Genomic DNA, 16,877 nt, shown 5'->3' with positions numbered 1-16,877 from the left:
CAAAATATATTTTCTAATGGAATAGTCATACGAATACATTGTGATTCTCACACAATTTCTTCGTAATCACGAAAAAGATGCACCTAGTGGCTTTATAAGTTGTAATTACATTTTTATAATAGAATAACGAATTTTAACAAAATATGATAACATGTTTCATTATTAAATGACATAACATATAGATGCACCTAGCGATCTTATAAGTTGTAATTCTATTTTTTAATGAAATAACTGTTGATTTTTATACAAGGTTATCAAAGTTTCAAGTTAACCATTTTAACATGAAAAACGCAACGGAAGCTTAGATTTAATAAAACTTGTTATGAACATACCATTATGTTAAAACTAAAACCCAAAGAACAAGGATCAAAATTACAAGAACAAGATGCTCACAAATGTAAATTGTACCTTCTTATACCTTATGAGAAGATGTAGGTGGATGAAGAAGATGATGTCTTCAAATGGCAAGGTTGCAAAGGAGAAACCCTCAAGCTTTTGATACCCCAAGCTTTTAAACAACAACACCAACTTGTTGCTAGGATTAGAACACTTGAATCAAGCTCACAAAACACCCCTTTTCTTTGGCCAAAGTGGCCGTGAGTTTTGGAGAGGAAGAGAGAGTTTTTTTTTTGCTTGTTTCAACACTTGAAATTCAAAAATGGAAGATACCCAAATGCATGTCTTGTGAATGGAGGATGATAAAGTGGTCAACAAGGCTTTTGATTGGACCAAAACCTCCACCCACATGGGGTGGCCGGTTTTATTATTTATTTATTTTTTTTTTTTTTGTTTTGATTTAACCATTTAAAACATCTCCATTTATTTTATAAAACTCATTTTTATAAAATGTACATACATTTATATAATTATTTAACCAATTAAATAATTAATTTATATATAAACAAATTATCCAGATAATTTATTTAAATCCTCAAGTGTGTTTGTTTAGAAAACCAATTTTCTAAACATGTAGTGTTCGGTATTCGTTTAAATGATCAAATCATTAAAAGAATACATTTGGTGTTGTCTAGCTTGTTATTGGGTATGACCCGACTTGGATCAAACACAGTTAGCCACATTAGTATAAGTATGTGTCTCGGGCATACGTAATTCCAACAATCTCCCACTTGCACGAGATACATAGAAAATTAATGCAAGTGGTAAATACCGCCTAACAACAGTTCACCACCCCTAACGTGTTTGACGAAGTGCCATTCAATAACATCATCCCTTCAAGTTCCTTACTTGATATGATTTAGGTGAATCTATCATTATATCCCTTTGTTACTAGATGTCATGTTGGATCTAAGAGACATAGGCGATCATTCTCTTTACAATTCAACTTTATCAGGCCTTAGACATCTAAACTCTCAACACATAAGAGGAACAAATTCCTTCTTGACTGTATACGCCTCTCACTATCACTTTATACTCCACCCGAGCTCATCCTTATGTACCATCTTTTACGAATAGCGAAGGGGAGAGTCAAAGTGTAATACTCGGTGAAAATCAAGACCCAATATACATCTCAGGTCTAAGGATAATATGAAATTCTCCTTTACTCAAGATTACTAATGATCAAGTCAATCGACTCCATGTAGTAATATTGAGAGCGGGTCAGTCCAATATTTGTATCCCACAAATATCTATGAACTTTGGCAGCAAACCTATGCTCCATATTCATTCCTTATGAATATCCACCAATCCTAGTTCATAATAGTCTTGCTTCATATTTGTTCCCACAAATGTGATCGACTACGGACTTTTAGAATAAGATAACTTATTCATGGATTTAAACATGCAAAATTAGAATTTAACTCAAGATTCCATAATCATATAAAAGAGTTAAATTACAAAAGTCTTTTAAACTTTAATACAAAATAGATCAAATCCAATTACTAGAATATCGAAGTCCTAAGCCACTCGCATGACGCTCATGTTTCGGTCTTTCTAGGAGCTTCGTGAATGGATCCGCAAGATTTTGATCAGTTCCAACTTTGCGAATACATATCTTTCCTTTTTCAACTTCATCCCTTATGTAGTTGAATCTCCGCTCTATGTGCCTTGTCTTTTGGTGCGAACGAGGTTCCTTGATTTGTGCAATCGCACCCTCGTTGTCACAAAAGATTTCTAGGGGGTCTTGAATGGTAGAGACCACCCCTAGATCAGTAATGAATTTCTTCAACCATGCAGCTTCCTGAGCTGCCAATGAAGCGGCGATGTATTCTGATTCTGTAGTGGACAATGCTACCACTTCCTGTTTTGAGCTCTTCCAAGAGACAGCTCCTCCATTAAGAGTGAACACATACCCAGATTGTGATCGAGAATCATCTCGATCAGTTTGGAAGCTCGCATCCGTGTAACCTTTTATAGCGAGTTCCTCCTCACCAGATCCATATATCAGAAACATATCCTTAGTTCTCCTAAGGTATTTCAATATGCTCTTAACAGCCATCCAATGACTGTTTCCTGGATTCTGTTGGTATCTGCTTGTCATGCTCAAAGCGCATGACACATCCGGTCTAGTACATATCATCGCATACATGATGGATCCTATAGCAGAAGCATATGGGATTTGTTTCATCATCTCTTGCTCACCCTTTGAGCTTGGACATTGAGCTGAACTCAATATGGTCCCTCTTTGAATAGGTACAAAACCTTTCTTGGAGTTTTCCATCTTGAACCTTTTCAAGATCTTATCAATGTATGTACTTTGGTTCAAACCTATCAAGCGCCTTGACCTATCCCTATAGATCTTTATTCCCAAAATATAGGCAGCTTCACCAAGATCCTTGATGGAAAATCTACTTCCAAGCCAAGCCTTAACGCTTTCCATGGTTGGAATGTCATTTCCAAATAGTAGAATGTCATCGACATACAATACTAAGAAGGTAATTATACTCCCACTAGCCTTTTTATACACACAAGCCTCATCAGCGTTCTTGATGAATCCAAAATTTTTGATTTCTTCATCAAAACGATGATTCCAAGTTCTAGATGCTTGTTTCAATCCATAGATTGATTTCTTTAACTTGCATACTTTATTAGGATGTTTCGGATCGACAAAACCTTCAGGCTGAACCATATAGACATCTTCCTCAAGATATCCATTTAGGAAAGCGGTCTTGACATCCATTTGCCAAATTTCATAATCATAATATGCAGCTATGGCAAATAATATCCTAATAGACTTTAGCATTGCCACAGGCGAAAAAGTTTCATCATAATCAACCCCTTGAGTTTGAGTGAAACCTTTAGCTACAAGTCTTGCTTTATAAGTATCCAAGTTTCCATGCATATCAGTTTTTCTTTTGAAAACCCACTTACTTCCAACAGCTTTGGAATTGAGTGGTGGTTCAACCAATTCCCAAACTTGGTTGTCATACATGGATTGCATCTCAACGTTCATGGCTTCAAGCCATTTGTCACAATCATTCTTGGACATTGCATCACGGTATGTGGTTGGTTCATCCGAATCTACCACGTAGCAACCTTCTACAAAAAATCCATACCTTTCAGGTGGATTGCTAACTCTACCAGATCTGCGAACGTTTTGTGTGTTTTGATCAACCACTTGATCACTTTCAACAACCTCTTGTTGAGTGCTAGTATCAACCAATTGTGTATCATCTTGTGATTCTTGATCCTCATCAAATTTCACTGTTCTACTATTAGTTCCTTCCTCAAGGAACTTAGTTTCCAAGAACTTACCCTTTCGAGCAATAATAACATTTTGCTCACTAGGGTCGTAAAAGTAATATCCTATATCATCTTTAGGATAACCTATAAAGATACATTTAGTGGATCGGACTTCTAATTTGTTTGGGGTGTATTGCTTTACATAAGCTTCACAACCCCAAACTTTTAAGAATGATAGCGATGGAGCCTTTCCATGCCATATTTCAAAAGGTGTCTTCTCCACTTTCTTGGTGGGAGCCATATTCAATATGCGAACAGCGGAAAGTAAAGCATAGCCCCAAAATGATAGAGGTAAAGTGCTTCTAGCCATCATCGATCGAACCATATCTAATAGGGTACGATTTCTCCTTTCAGACACACCATTATGTTGTGGTGTTCCAGGTGGAGTAAGTTGTGAAATAATTCCACAACTCTTAAGATGATCTTGAAAAACACCACTTAGGTATTCACCTCCTCTATCACTACGAAGTACTTTGATTGTGGTCTTGAGTTGTCTTTCTACTTCAGTTTTGAAGTCTTTGAACATTTCAAAAGCTTCATCTTTGTGTTTCATTAAGTACACATAACCATATCGACTATAATCGTCAATAAAGGTAATGAAGTATCTTTCACCATTCCTAGTCATTGGTCTAAAAGGACCACATACATCCGAATGTATGATACCCAATAATTCTTTTGACCTTTCAAAAGTTTTATTAAAGGGTTGCTTTGTCATTTTGCCTTGTAAACAAGATTCACATACATCAAATGAATCATACTCATTTGTTTCTAGAATACCACTCTTGCGAAGAGTTTGCATGCGATTCTTGCTTATATGTCCAAGGCGACAATGCCAAAGATAGGGATCACCCAAGTCCTTCTTGAGTTTCTTGGTGTTGACATTGTACATTGAACTACTATGTGACATACCACTTTGATCTATTTCATATATACCATTCATGGGTATAGCTTTAAAATAAAATATGCCATTCATCAAAACATGAATATCATAATCCATAAATTTAAAATCAAAGCCACATTGTTTTAAAAGGGACACGGAAATAATGTTTCTCCTTAACTTAGGAGCATACAAAACATTCTTCAAAATTACTTCCAAACCACTTGGAAGCTTTAACAAGTAGTCTCCTTGGGCTTGGACTTCAACTCTTGCTCCATTGCCCATAAAGAGACTAATGTCCCCTTTGTTGAGTTGTTTACTTCTTTTGAACCCCTGCAACAAATTGCAAATGTGAGTTCCACATCCGGTATCAAGTACCCATGTATTTGAAGAAATAACATTTAGTTCAATATGTATAGTAAAGATAATACCTGAGGTATGCCCCGCATCCCTCTTATCTTTTAACGCATTGAGATAGGTCGGACAATTCCTTTTCCAATGACCTATCTCTCCACACTCAAAGCATGGATCTTGCGCCGCAACCTTTTGCTTCTTTTCCTTCGGTTTGGTGGGCGTGATGGCTTTCCTCTTTCCCTTTCCTTGGACGTGGCCCTTGCCCTTAGCAACACTTGCTTTGGGGTTGGAGTTATGTCCCCTTTTTCCTTCATTGATTGTTAGAACGGGTAAAACCTTTTTACCCATTCCCGCTTCGGCCGTTCTTAGCATTGCGTGAAGCTCACCAATGCTTTTGTCCCATCCATTCATGTTATAATTCATGACAAAGGTTTCAAACCTTTTGGTCAAAGAGTTGAGGATCAAATCCGTAGCCAACTCATTAGACACGGGACAATTCAACCTACGAAGCTTTTCGATGTAGCTTTTCATCTTTAGGACATAAGATGAGACGCTTTGGGTTTCCTCCATACGACATGCATGAAACGCTCGAACCGTTTCGAAACGTTCGGCTCTAGCTTGTTGAAGGAACATTTCCTTCAATTGAGTTATCATGTCGTATGCCCCATGATGCTCGAAATCCTTTTGGATTTCGGGAATCATAGTCGCTAACATGAGGCAAGAGGCTTGCACCGAATCTTTGGTGTAGTTGACCCAATCGTTATAAGCCTCCTCATCTTCCACGTTAGGCTCGTCGGGAATGGGATCGTCTAAGACATATGATATCTCTTCTTGTTTGAGAACTATTCTCAAGTTGCGATACCAATCCATAAAGTTATTATGGTTTAGACGATCCTTTTCAAGGATGGTTCTTAAGGATAGGTTACGGGTGTTATGGGTAGAGGTGTTAGCATTGTTAGCGGCCATCTACAAAATTTAACAAAGTTTTATTTTAGTATTATAAACAATTTTAATTATTAATACCCTTTTATTCCAAATTTTAAAATAATAATTAAATTCTAGAATCCAACGATAAATCAAATTTCGGTTAGGTGACCTTTATCCCGTTATTTGATTTAACAAGGTAGTCAATCTTGACAATTGCAACCCTTTGCAACTTCTAGAGGTATGGGACCATTCGAAATCCTTATTTCGTGTTGGCATGTTTATCCCATCAACACCATTGGACCCCATGCTTAGGTGACCTTTATCACATGGTTTCCAATTCAAGTCGTCCTACTTGTATAAACATGTAAGATTAACATACAAGTGGTTAGGTGACCTTTATCCCACAAATATGTTAATATTACCCTAAGTATATTAGTTTGCTCAAAATGGTTAGGTGACCTTTATCCCATTTAAAGTTCCCTAATACGTTAAGTGTCATACAAAAGGATGGTGTTAGACTTGTTTCCTTAGTAATTATGAAAAAGGGATTTTTAAGTTTTCCAATATTCTAGTTTGAAAAACATTATGCCATATCCTAACATGCATTTAGTAATATGGCGATTTTGAAAACCAATTTTCAAGGTTCAAGTTATAATAAAACCAATTTTATTATATGTGAGTAATCGCTTAGTTTTAATAAACCCATTTAATTAAACTAATTGACGCGATATTACCAAATATATATTAGAACCCGTTTCATGCTTGTTGTCGTTCCTATGTGACGGTTTGGATATCCTAATATCTATCAACCACACATTACATAAAGTAAAACAAACAACCAAGCATACATATGCAAAATATAGTCATAACCGAGAACCGCTAAGTTTGACCATACTTGTTAGCCGAAACAAGTATAGGTCATAAGTCACACCTAAGGGACAAAACATGACACAAGGATGGAATGTTGACTCCCACTTGACCTTGCATCCAAATGCTTCAAGTATCCTTTCCAAGTTGTTGTGTTCTTGTTGGGCTTGTTAATGGGCTCCAAACTTCCAAAAGTCTTCTTGGGCCCAAGAGTGAAATTTATGGGCCTAATGGGCTTGAATCCCATGATGGGCCGGTGAGGCCCAACAAGCCCAAAATTTCGGTCCAAGGCCCAAATCCACCAATTCTTGCATCTTCAATTTTTACAAAATGTATCCTAATACATATTTTTCTAAAAAAAAGAAAATGCAACTAATCTATTTATTACAAACCAACTTATGAATAAATAAATTACACAAGCCTAAGATTATGAATTATTACAACCATATTGAATAATAAACATAATCAACATACACAAACAACAATCAACACATCCAAGGTCTAGGTTTCGGTTATGACACATCCAAACATACCAAATGTTCTAAGCATGCAACCTAAGCAACCAATGCCCAAAATCACCAAATAAAATCGCCCCCCCCCCCCCCCCAAGAGGCTACGGCCCAAAATTATTTTATTATTTTTTTTTTATTTTCAACATCCAAATGTTAATAATGGTTTCCTAAGATCTTTCCATGCATGTCAAGATCTTACAAATCCATGAGGGGTAAAATCCACCAAAATTTCGGACCCCTTTTTCACCCATGAAAAACCCGAAATCTATGAACATGTAAGAAGCATAAGTCCTTGTAACCGGCTCTTGATGCCATTGTTGATTTTTATACAAGGTTATCAAAGTTTCAAGTTAACCATTTTAACATGAAAAACGCAACGGAAGCTTAGATTTAATAAAACTTGTTATGAACATACCATTATGTTAAAACTAAAACCCAAAGAACAAGGATCAAAATTACAAGAACAAGATGCTCACAAATGTAAATTGTACCTTCTTATACCTTATGAGAAGATGTAGGTGGATGAAGAAGATGATGTCTTCAAATGGCAAGGTTGCAAAGGAGAAACCCTCAAGCTTTTGATACCCCAAGCTTTTAAACAACAACACCAACTTGTTGCTAGGATTAGAACACTTGAATCAAGCTCACAAAACACCCCTTTTCTTTGGCCAAAGTGGCCGTGAGTTTTGGAGAGGAAGAGAGAGTTTTTTTTTTTGCTTGTTTCAACACTTGAAATTCAAAAATGGAAGATACCCAAATGCATGTCTTGTGAATGGAGGATGATAAAGTGGTCAACAAGGCTTTTGATTGGACCAAAACCTCCACCCACATGGGGTGGCCGGTTTTATTATTTATTTATTTATTTTTTTTTTTTGTTTTGATTTAACCATTTAAAACATCTCCATTTATTTTATAAAACTCATTTTTATAAAATGTACATACATTTATATAATTATTTAACCAATTAAATAATTAATTTATATATAAACAAATTATCCAGATAATTTATTTAAATCCTCAAGTGTGTTTGTTTAGAAAACCAATTTTCTAAACATGTAGTGTTCGGTATTCGTTTAAATGATCAAATCATTAAAAGAATACATTTGGTGTTGTCTAGCTTGTTATTGGGTATGACCCGACTTGGATCAAACACAGTTAGCCACATTAGTATAAGTATGTGTCTCGGGCATACGTAATTCCAACAATAACGAATTTAACAAAAGCTGATAAGATGTTTCATTATTAATGACATAAAGGAAAAAAAAAAGAACATAGATATATATATATGTGTGTGTGTGTTTGTTTAAGTTCAAGAGAGAAGTGATCTTAGTGCAAGAAGTGCAAGAAATGCAAGAAATAAATCCAACCAATCATAATTTATCTTTTTCATTTCTATTTAAATTTGAAATCGAAGAGATAAAGATTTATAAATGATTAAGCATAACTATAATAGGTTTAAATAACCACCACATAAATTTCCCCTCAATTTTTATAAAACTAAAAAACCTAGTATTTTTCTCCCAAATTAGTATTTAAATTTCCCTACATAGAGCATCATACATAACCAATAGATCATCAACAAATATATATAAAACTATAATATACCCACAGATATATACAAGACCTACACATATTTACAACACCTAAACAACCATTATATACCCATATAGTGGGCATATACACAACTGTAATATATACAAGCACATGGACATATATAATTATAATAAACACAAACATCACAATGTATACGCTAACAAACAAATCACCTACACAACCAATATTTAACACAAAATGAGATAAAACTAATTTATTAACATATATCCGTTCACATAATTTAAAACAAATCACCTCCATGGATCTATCCATCCTCTCTTTATGATTTCTTTTTTAGTAAATGAATTTAGGAAACTACACAAAACTACATTTTCTAATACAATAAGAGACTAATTAAAAAAAGAATTATACTAGAGCAAAACCTAATAAAAAAAACTTTAAACTAAACCTTTAAAACAGGATTATACCAAACACATATCCATCCCAACGATCCATCAAAATCCTTTTTTTTTTGTTAGAAATCCAATTTAAAGAAGTCAAAATTGTAAATGAGTATATTAATTAGTGTAGGTTTATATGAAACAAAAGAAAATTCACCAGAATTAGTATAACATAAAAGCCTTAATATATTTTGTCCCCAAATCAATAATTCAATCAACGAATGTTACGAATTAAATTAAATCATCAAAATAAGTAAAATTTATCTAAAACAAATCACTAACCGAATTTGCAACCGGTTTCTTTGAGACTACCAACATTATGACCAGTTTTTAAATCAAAAAATTAATATTAAAAGAATTATTTTTTTCTGCTATTTATAAATTCAATAACATAATTAAATAAATCTATAAATTGACAAAAAACAAATTTATAAAGCTAACCAAACATTCAAAACCAAATATGACAAAATATCCAAATTTAAGTACGATAAGAATACTAAATATCCAACTACAAGTACGATAAGAAATACCAAACATAGGTTCACCAACAAACATATGAATTGACCTAGTTAACAAAAAAAATTAGACACTTAACTAGTTAGAGCTACTTTTGGGTATGTTCTTGAGAAGAAATCGAATTTGCTCTTTCATTTCAGTGTTTTCCTCTTTCATATCAGCGTTTGCAATCCTATTTTGCTCAATTTGCTCCATCATTGTAAGTTTCTCTGACCTTTCTTTTTCTTTCTCCAGCCGTTCTGTTTCCTTTTCTTGTTGTAGTTGCGCTATTTTCTCGTTCAACCGTTGTACCTAACATAAAACAAAAAGCATCCAAAAAGTCATTTCAGTCTCTAATGTTGAAATGCTTATACTTTTAGGTAAAATGAATATGTGCCTTATTACTTAATGACATGTATTAGAACATGGAGACATAACCATACAAAAAGCAAGCTAGTCAATCCTAATCAACTACAAGAGTGGGATCTGCTATTTAAACCATTCCTAATATATGCAGAATAAATTATTTAGAAAGTAGAATAATAAATGATCAAATCACAATTTTATATGCATAGCATCGTATTTTGGTGTTTACTACAAATCTAAAATCCATACATCTGTATAAAAGAAACTAATTCTTGAAGGCATGTTTCATATACGACAATTAAAACTTCTTATGATCAGTTAGGACCAAGTCTAACTCACTAATAGAGTGACATCAGCTATGAGCTATTATATGACTTGAATATAATTGAAAAACTCGACTAAAATAGAACGAACATACCTCTTCATTTGTTGCAGGTAAATACGAAGTACTAGTACCCGGCATTGAAGGTATACCCGTCATCACAGCATGTGGATCACTGATATCGTTAAACCCATACAGTCTACCTTTTTTCTTTCCCCCAACAGCTTGTACCCATGAATCTGGATCAAATAACGGGTGTTTGCTAGCGTCATCTCCATGCCTCTCCTTGACATATTTCTGATATGATTTCTATAACAAACAAGAACATTATATTTTATAATATTTATAACTTTTAATAAATAACTAATAAGAATATATATTATATAAGTAAAGAAACTTACAAGAGAATCCTTTGCCCGGGTGTCAACCCAATCACAATCGTTTGGAATATCGATCTCATCTAAATTGATGGCCTCTTCTGAACCCACGCCTCCTCTACGACTCACCAATCTATCTTGACCGCTAACTCGACCCGTACCCCTACCTCCTCCTGCTGAACTGCGAGCCATGATATCTACAACAAAAAATAAAAAATCATATATATTTGATAAATTTTACTAAACGAAAAGGCATAGATTCATTATTTTCTAAACTGGAAGCATCAAATCGGGATGTTGAAGATAATTATGTTATGCTTATTTAAGAATTTATTTGAAGATTGAGTTGAAAGTGCAAACAAATTTCAACTTGAACATATTGAGAACAAAATTGCATCACATATGCATGCATCAAAGCAAGCATACATCCACCACCATTCAAAAAGCAACATAGAAACCTGCAATATACACACCTTTGTATCATCATTCTGGTTTCTGGATGTATTTAAGAGGCTGCACAAAAATATATTTCCAAGTGTCCATTACAGCCAACTGTGAAACAACAGAACAACAAAAGATGGTTGGGTGGGGGTGTTGTTTAAGCTCCAATTACACACTCATACACGAGATAAAACTCACTCACAAGAAGATTTGGCTCACTCCTTTAATGTCTTGCGCGTTCATTTCATTCATCAAACTTACATAAATAAAGAGAAAAATACATGTAACTAAAGAAATGGAAAACAACCTACCCACTAAACATTACTATTAAACTAACCCACATTTTAATCAAACATCAAAAACATATAACTAAATACTGACCAGTGCTTCAACCAAAATTCAGATCCACGACCCACAATCCGGGACCGATCAAGATTATTCCCAAAAGGGGGTGTGGAGAGGGGTAAATTGTAAATATGAAAAACTAACAGTTTGCTCCATTTTTCATCTTTCATTATAACCATGACACATAACAGAAAAGTAACGTACACCAAGGTCATAGTTGAAGGAAATTCAGTCAGCTAAAACCACAATTATTAACTTCAAATCACCAAATTAAAACATTATATACATATATATTTTAATAGCAGGTTACCTGTATGAAAAACAATTTAAACATTATATATATATATATATATACACGCACACCATTTTAAATTGTTTTAATAGCATGTTACCTGTATGATAACAATCACAGTTATTCCCAAAAGGGGGTGTGGAGAGAGGTAAATTGTAAATATGAAAAACTAACAGTTTGCTCCATTTTTCATCTTTCATTATAACCATGACACATAACAGAAAAGTAACGTACACCAAGGTCATAGTTGAAGGAAATTCAGTCAGCTAAAACCACAATTATTAACTTCAAATCACCAAATTAAAACATTATATACATATATATTTTAATAGCAGGTTACCTGTATGAAAAACAATTTAAACATTATATATATATATATATATATATATACACGCACACCATTTTAAATTGTTTTAATAGCAGGTTACCTGTATGATAACAATCACAGTTTTTCTTGCAATAAGGAAGATTTGGAAATTAACAAATATAACTGCAAATACAGTTATTGATACACCAAATCAAACTAATTAGATCTCACTTAATTAGCAAGGGCACAATCTCAAATTTATGTTTCCCTATAATAGTATTGTAAATCAACATAAAATAAAGCATTGTTCTCTTAAACTTGCTACGTTTGTGCAGTTTTTCTTTGTATCCATAAACACATAAGATAATCTCTATGAACGTCCTAGTTAGAAATTCTGTCAGTCGAATCATGAATATTAATTTCTAATCCCCCTTACAAAAAAAACGCGACAAAATAAACGTCTTTTCCATGAAAACAATTACATTTTTTTGCAAGAACGCAATTGTTAAAATCGTTAACTCGTGAAACACAACAGCTAATTTTGCAAATTTACCACATAAAACCATTAGATCACGCTAAATAAACTAAGAGTGCAAACATAAATCTTATTAGACTAGGATAAACCAAATTTAGGCAAAAATAATCAAATTTGAGGATAAAACATTTGATCTATAGATTGGAATTGGTTAGAAGTTAACTTGAATTTGTAACAACTAAACAAGATTTGGTAACCCTAAATTTCAAAGAAAACAAGGCCAATAGTTTTTAATTTAGAAATTTGTGGAAGATAACTTAACAAACAAAGAGGAAAGATTCAAACAAAGAAGCCATCACCCAAGGTGGAACGTGTACCAGTCGTTGAAAAAAGAGTTAATGGAGTCACCAAATTTGAGGGCGGAGAAAAATGAGGGCAAGGGTGGAGAAATATCAAGATTATGTATATATAACGGAGGTAACAAAATCTGTACTGAACCTAGGGCCCAAATGTCCAATGGGCTATATATTAAGTTCTATTATATCTATATTATATATAATATATGAGTGAGGAACCTCTTAAATTTTAAGAGGTATCACTTTTGTTGCATTTTGTACAAGTAGTAATGCATATAATTTTAAGAATATAGGGGTAAAATAGTCTTTGCCTATTCAAAAATAATATACAATAATGGTCCTTCAACTTCAATAAAGTTGTTAATATATTAAGTAGTTATACATTTCCCCCCTAATTATTAACCAACTACCCCCACGACATTTTAACGGCTGTAACTTTTTCACACGTTAATATTTTTTCACAAAAATTACACCATAAAAACGAGCATTTTATTATCTTTAATTTGAATATGGTATTGCTATAGTTTATTAATTTTTTAAAAACTAACATGTTACATGATTTCCAGTTATTACCGGCAATGGGTCGGACATGTTCGACTAATTGTGTTGGAATGGGTTAGGGTTGGAACAGGTTAATACAAAGGGGGTTAATTTAGTTCATGTTGGGATGAGTTTAGATCGAAAGGGTTCTTGTCAAAACGGGCTAACACATTTTCGGGTCGGAACATGTCCGTAAAAAATGATTGGGTTAAAAGTAGTTTATTTAAAATTATTGTACACTTCATCTTCGCTTTTTGCTTGTCGCCACCTGTTATGCGCGTTCAAGCATCAATTACGTGAATGACATTGTTTATACATACCGGGTTGCTCGTGTATAGGCATTTTGTGGCGCGATTACCGGCACCGGTTACACGGCCGATGCCACATTAAATGCATACCACCGTCGGGCTACGCACGTACCGTTGCGAGGTTACAAACGTACTACCACCGGTTGTGTTTGTGCGTACACCGCTGCATCGCGCAGGCAACTAGCTAATTTAGTCTAGCACACGAGATTGAAAACAAAAATGACTAAAACAATAGATTCAACTGAATGATATAGGTAAGGAAAAAAAGGTTTGCGTAAGAAACGCGAGAAAAGACGCCCAAGTGGTAAGTATTTGAACAAAGAACTTCTTTCTAAACAAATTATAATGGTGGTAAAAATTTGGTTATCAAATGAAGAAATAAGATACTATACCAAGATTATACGATAGTTACATTTTAAACCCATGTACGGGTCAGGGTCATGTTAGACCCCATACACGGCTCGACGCCATAGGGCACAGTCTCTATAAGGGCACAATTGTTTTTTTTTAAATTTATATTTAATACATGTATATATTTTTCAACCATTATTAGTGAAAAGGGTGGAAAATAACCGTCTACAAATATGAAAAAGTGCTTTAAACATTAAACAATCTAATAAAATGTTATTGGTTTCAGCCTAGTAATGAAATGGTTGCAATGGACAAACATTTTTGCGAAAACAAAAATTATATAAGGATCATTTATTAGTTTTTATTTTAGGCACTTGAAATCTTGGAGATGACCCTACCCCTACTCATGTATATAGGCACTTGTGAAAACATTGTTGTTTATTGATTTGGGTGAGATTGCATTCTTTTTTTGTTTCTACCTCTAAGATAAAACGCATGCTAAAAGATGTACATCACAACTACTTAGTTGCATTTTGAACTTGCATATAAAGGGAGTTAAAACATGCAATTCTACTTCCTACTTGTGCATTTTAGCGGTATAGACATTCCTTGTGATTTGGTAGTTTGGGTGAAATCATTTTGTTGTTTCTAACTAATTATTCAAGACTCAGATGTGTTCTAAGAGTATGTTCTTCACAACTACTTAGTTACATTATCAATATTTATGTTGTAAAGGGAGTTAAAAAGATATGAGAACACTTGTGGTATGCATGATACATGTTGGTTTTATAATTATGATCAAATGTGTTGAGACTTGAAAAAAATTATTTTTAAAAAAATGATTATGCAAATATGAGCACCTTGCCTACGTGAGATGTCCACCTTCACGTAAGTGCGCCTCTCACTTCTTAGCAAAATAATTGGATGCTTGATTTCATAGACAATAAACATCCAAATATCCATGTATTGGCCTAATGCAAAACACTGAGTATACGAAATGGGTGTTACGGTGTTGGACTAATTTATTTCTATCGTGGGCTAACATCCTGTTAGGCTCATTTCATTTTTAGTCTTTCGTAATTGTATTTTGCTTATGTTGTGTTAGCCTGTTAAACTTTGTTTATGTATGTTTAGGCACAAGGCCATTTGTGTTTGAGCCCAATGGGCCGTATATAATGAAAGAGAAGTGTCACACTCACAGCAATCTTTTGCAGCATGAAAAATCTCAACTTGGTGACGTGGACGACAATGATATCCTGCTTGGTCCATGGTAACGGATACGAAGCTCTGAATTTATTTAAGAAAATGAAAGAGTCGGGATTCAAACCGAACAGTGTCACACTCACAGCAATCTTAGCTAGTTGCAGCCATTCGGGCCTTGTAAATGAAGGCAAAAATATTTTCAACTCAATAAGATCTTCTTACGGTTTTGAACCCAGTGTGGAGCACTACGCGTGTTTGGTGGATCTTTTGAGTCGTGTTGGATGCTTTGAAGACGCACTAGAGTTGATCAATAGTATGAAAAAGGTCAAAATAGTCCCACCGGCTAGTTTATGGGGTGCTCTTCTTACGGGTTCTTTGGTGCATAGAAATATCGAGATGGGTGAAATGGCAGCGAGTCATCTGTTTGAAATGGAGCCTGCAAATGCTAGTAACTATATTGCATTGTGTAGTATATATGATTCTCGAGGCATGTGGAAGGATGCTTCTCGGGTTAGGTTGAAAATTAGAAGGTTAAGGTTGGATAAAACTAGCGGTTGTAGTTGGATTACAATCGGGTGAGAAGTTCACACATTTTATCAAGGGAACTTGAGTTTTAATACTTGGTGAAATGACTCGTGAAATGCTTGAATGGATTATTAGAACACCACTTTGGGTACATTCAGAAATACAATCATCTTTGTTGTTGTAAATTAATCGGTTCGTATTATTTTAACATTGGAAATTTGTTTGTTTGACCTCAAAAGTCAATGGAGGTAATGCGATAATTCTGATCTCAGCTTTGACTTGTTTTTAGGTATAGCATGGTGACTCGAACCTAATACGAAATTCACGTGTTTAGCTAGACGGGTCATCTTCGTGTCAACAAAGGCAGGTTCACTGGTTGACCTGTTTAACCCATTTATTTTTTTATTTTATTTTGAACATTATGTTTTATGTAATAAATTAAATCAGTTGGTTATATTATGCCAAAATTTAAAACTATAATAGAAATTGACAGAAGATTTCATAATTAAAAGTAATTTTTTATATGCATTTTTTTTGTAAAATGTAAATCTAATGTATTAATATGTGAAACTATAAAACATAAAAAACCTTTCGGCGAAATGTGTCGTGTTTGTCTCAACCCGCGAATATGCGTGTCGTGTTCACGTTCACTTGTCTGACACAATTTTGTGTCCGGGTCATGTGTCAGGTTTGTGTTAAATATTTGGAATTTTTTCGGGTTGGACCCACCAAGCCGTGACCCATGTAGCACCCCTAAATTAATTGAATCTGTTAAAAAAACATTTACTGGGATTCAAATCTTCAATTTTGGTCGGTTGTATTGTACCATTTGCATAAACAGAATCATTGTGGCTTATATGACACTTGAGACAGTTACTAACAGGTAATTGCTGACTATTTTTTATGCGTTTCCATCATTTCACTGCATGAAACTAGAGAAGATT

General features: G+C 34.1%; 1 protein-coding gene and 1 pseudogene across 1 annotated transcript; one reads left to right on the top strand and one right to left on the bottom strand.

Moving 5' to 3' along the window:
• Positions 1 to 9,674: 9,674 nt before the first annotated feature.
• Positions 9,675 to 15,474, bottom strand: LOC143621697 (uncharacterized). Its single transcript, XM_077093041.1, has 4 exons — positions 15,405 to 15,474; positions 10,815 to 10,987; positions 10,510 to 10,722; positions 9,675 to 10,037 (listed from the first exon to the last, which is right to left on the bottom strand). Exons 1-4 carry the CDS (start codon positions 15,472 to 15,474, stop codon positions 9,825 to 9,827), a joined length of 669 nt encoding a protein of 222 aa, XP_076949156.1. The 3' UTR covers positions 9,675 to 9,824.
• A 36-nt stretch (positions 15,475 to 15,510) lies between these two features.
• LOC143621696 (pentatricopeptide repeat-containing protein At5g40410, mitochondrial pseudogene) lies at positions 15,511 to 15,987 on the top strand (annotated as a pseudogene).
• The last annotated feature ends 890 nt before the right edge of the window (positions 15,988 to 16,877 follow it).

Source organism: Bidens hawaiensis, unplaced genomic scaffold, assembly GCF_021521415.1.
Source record: "Bidens hawaiensis isolate Kalapana, Puna unplaced genomic scaffold, B.hawaiensis_p1.1 tig00002935_1, whole genome shotgun sequence".
Classification (NCBI taxonomy): Eukaryota; Viridiplantae; Streptophyta; class Magnoliopsida; order Asterales; family Asteraceae; genus Bidens; species Bidens hawaiensis.
The sequence above is the reverse complement of the archived record's forward strand: the minus strand, read 5'-3'. Positions and strand labels throughout refer to the sequence as shown.

Bases quoted from the DNA above. Each gene is read 5' to 3' on its own strand.
- LOC143621697 (XM_077093041.1), bottom strand. From the start codon at position 15,474: ATGGACCAAGCAGGATATCATTGTCGTCCACGTCACCAAGTTGAGATT. The intron at 10,988-15,404 runs GTGAGTGTGACA...TTTTTGTTGTAG, and splicing joins TCATGCTGCAAAAGATTGCT to ATATCATGGCTCGCAGTTCA. The intron at 10,723-10,814 runs GTAAGTTTCTTT...TGTTTGTTATAG, and splicing joins CCCGGGCAAAGGATTCTCTT to AAATCATATCAGAAATATGT.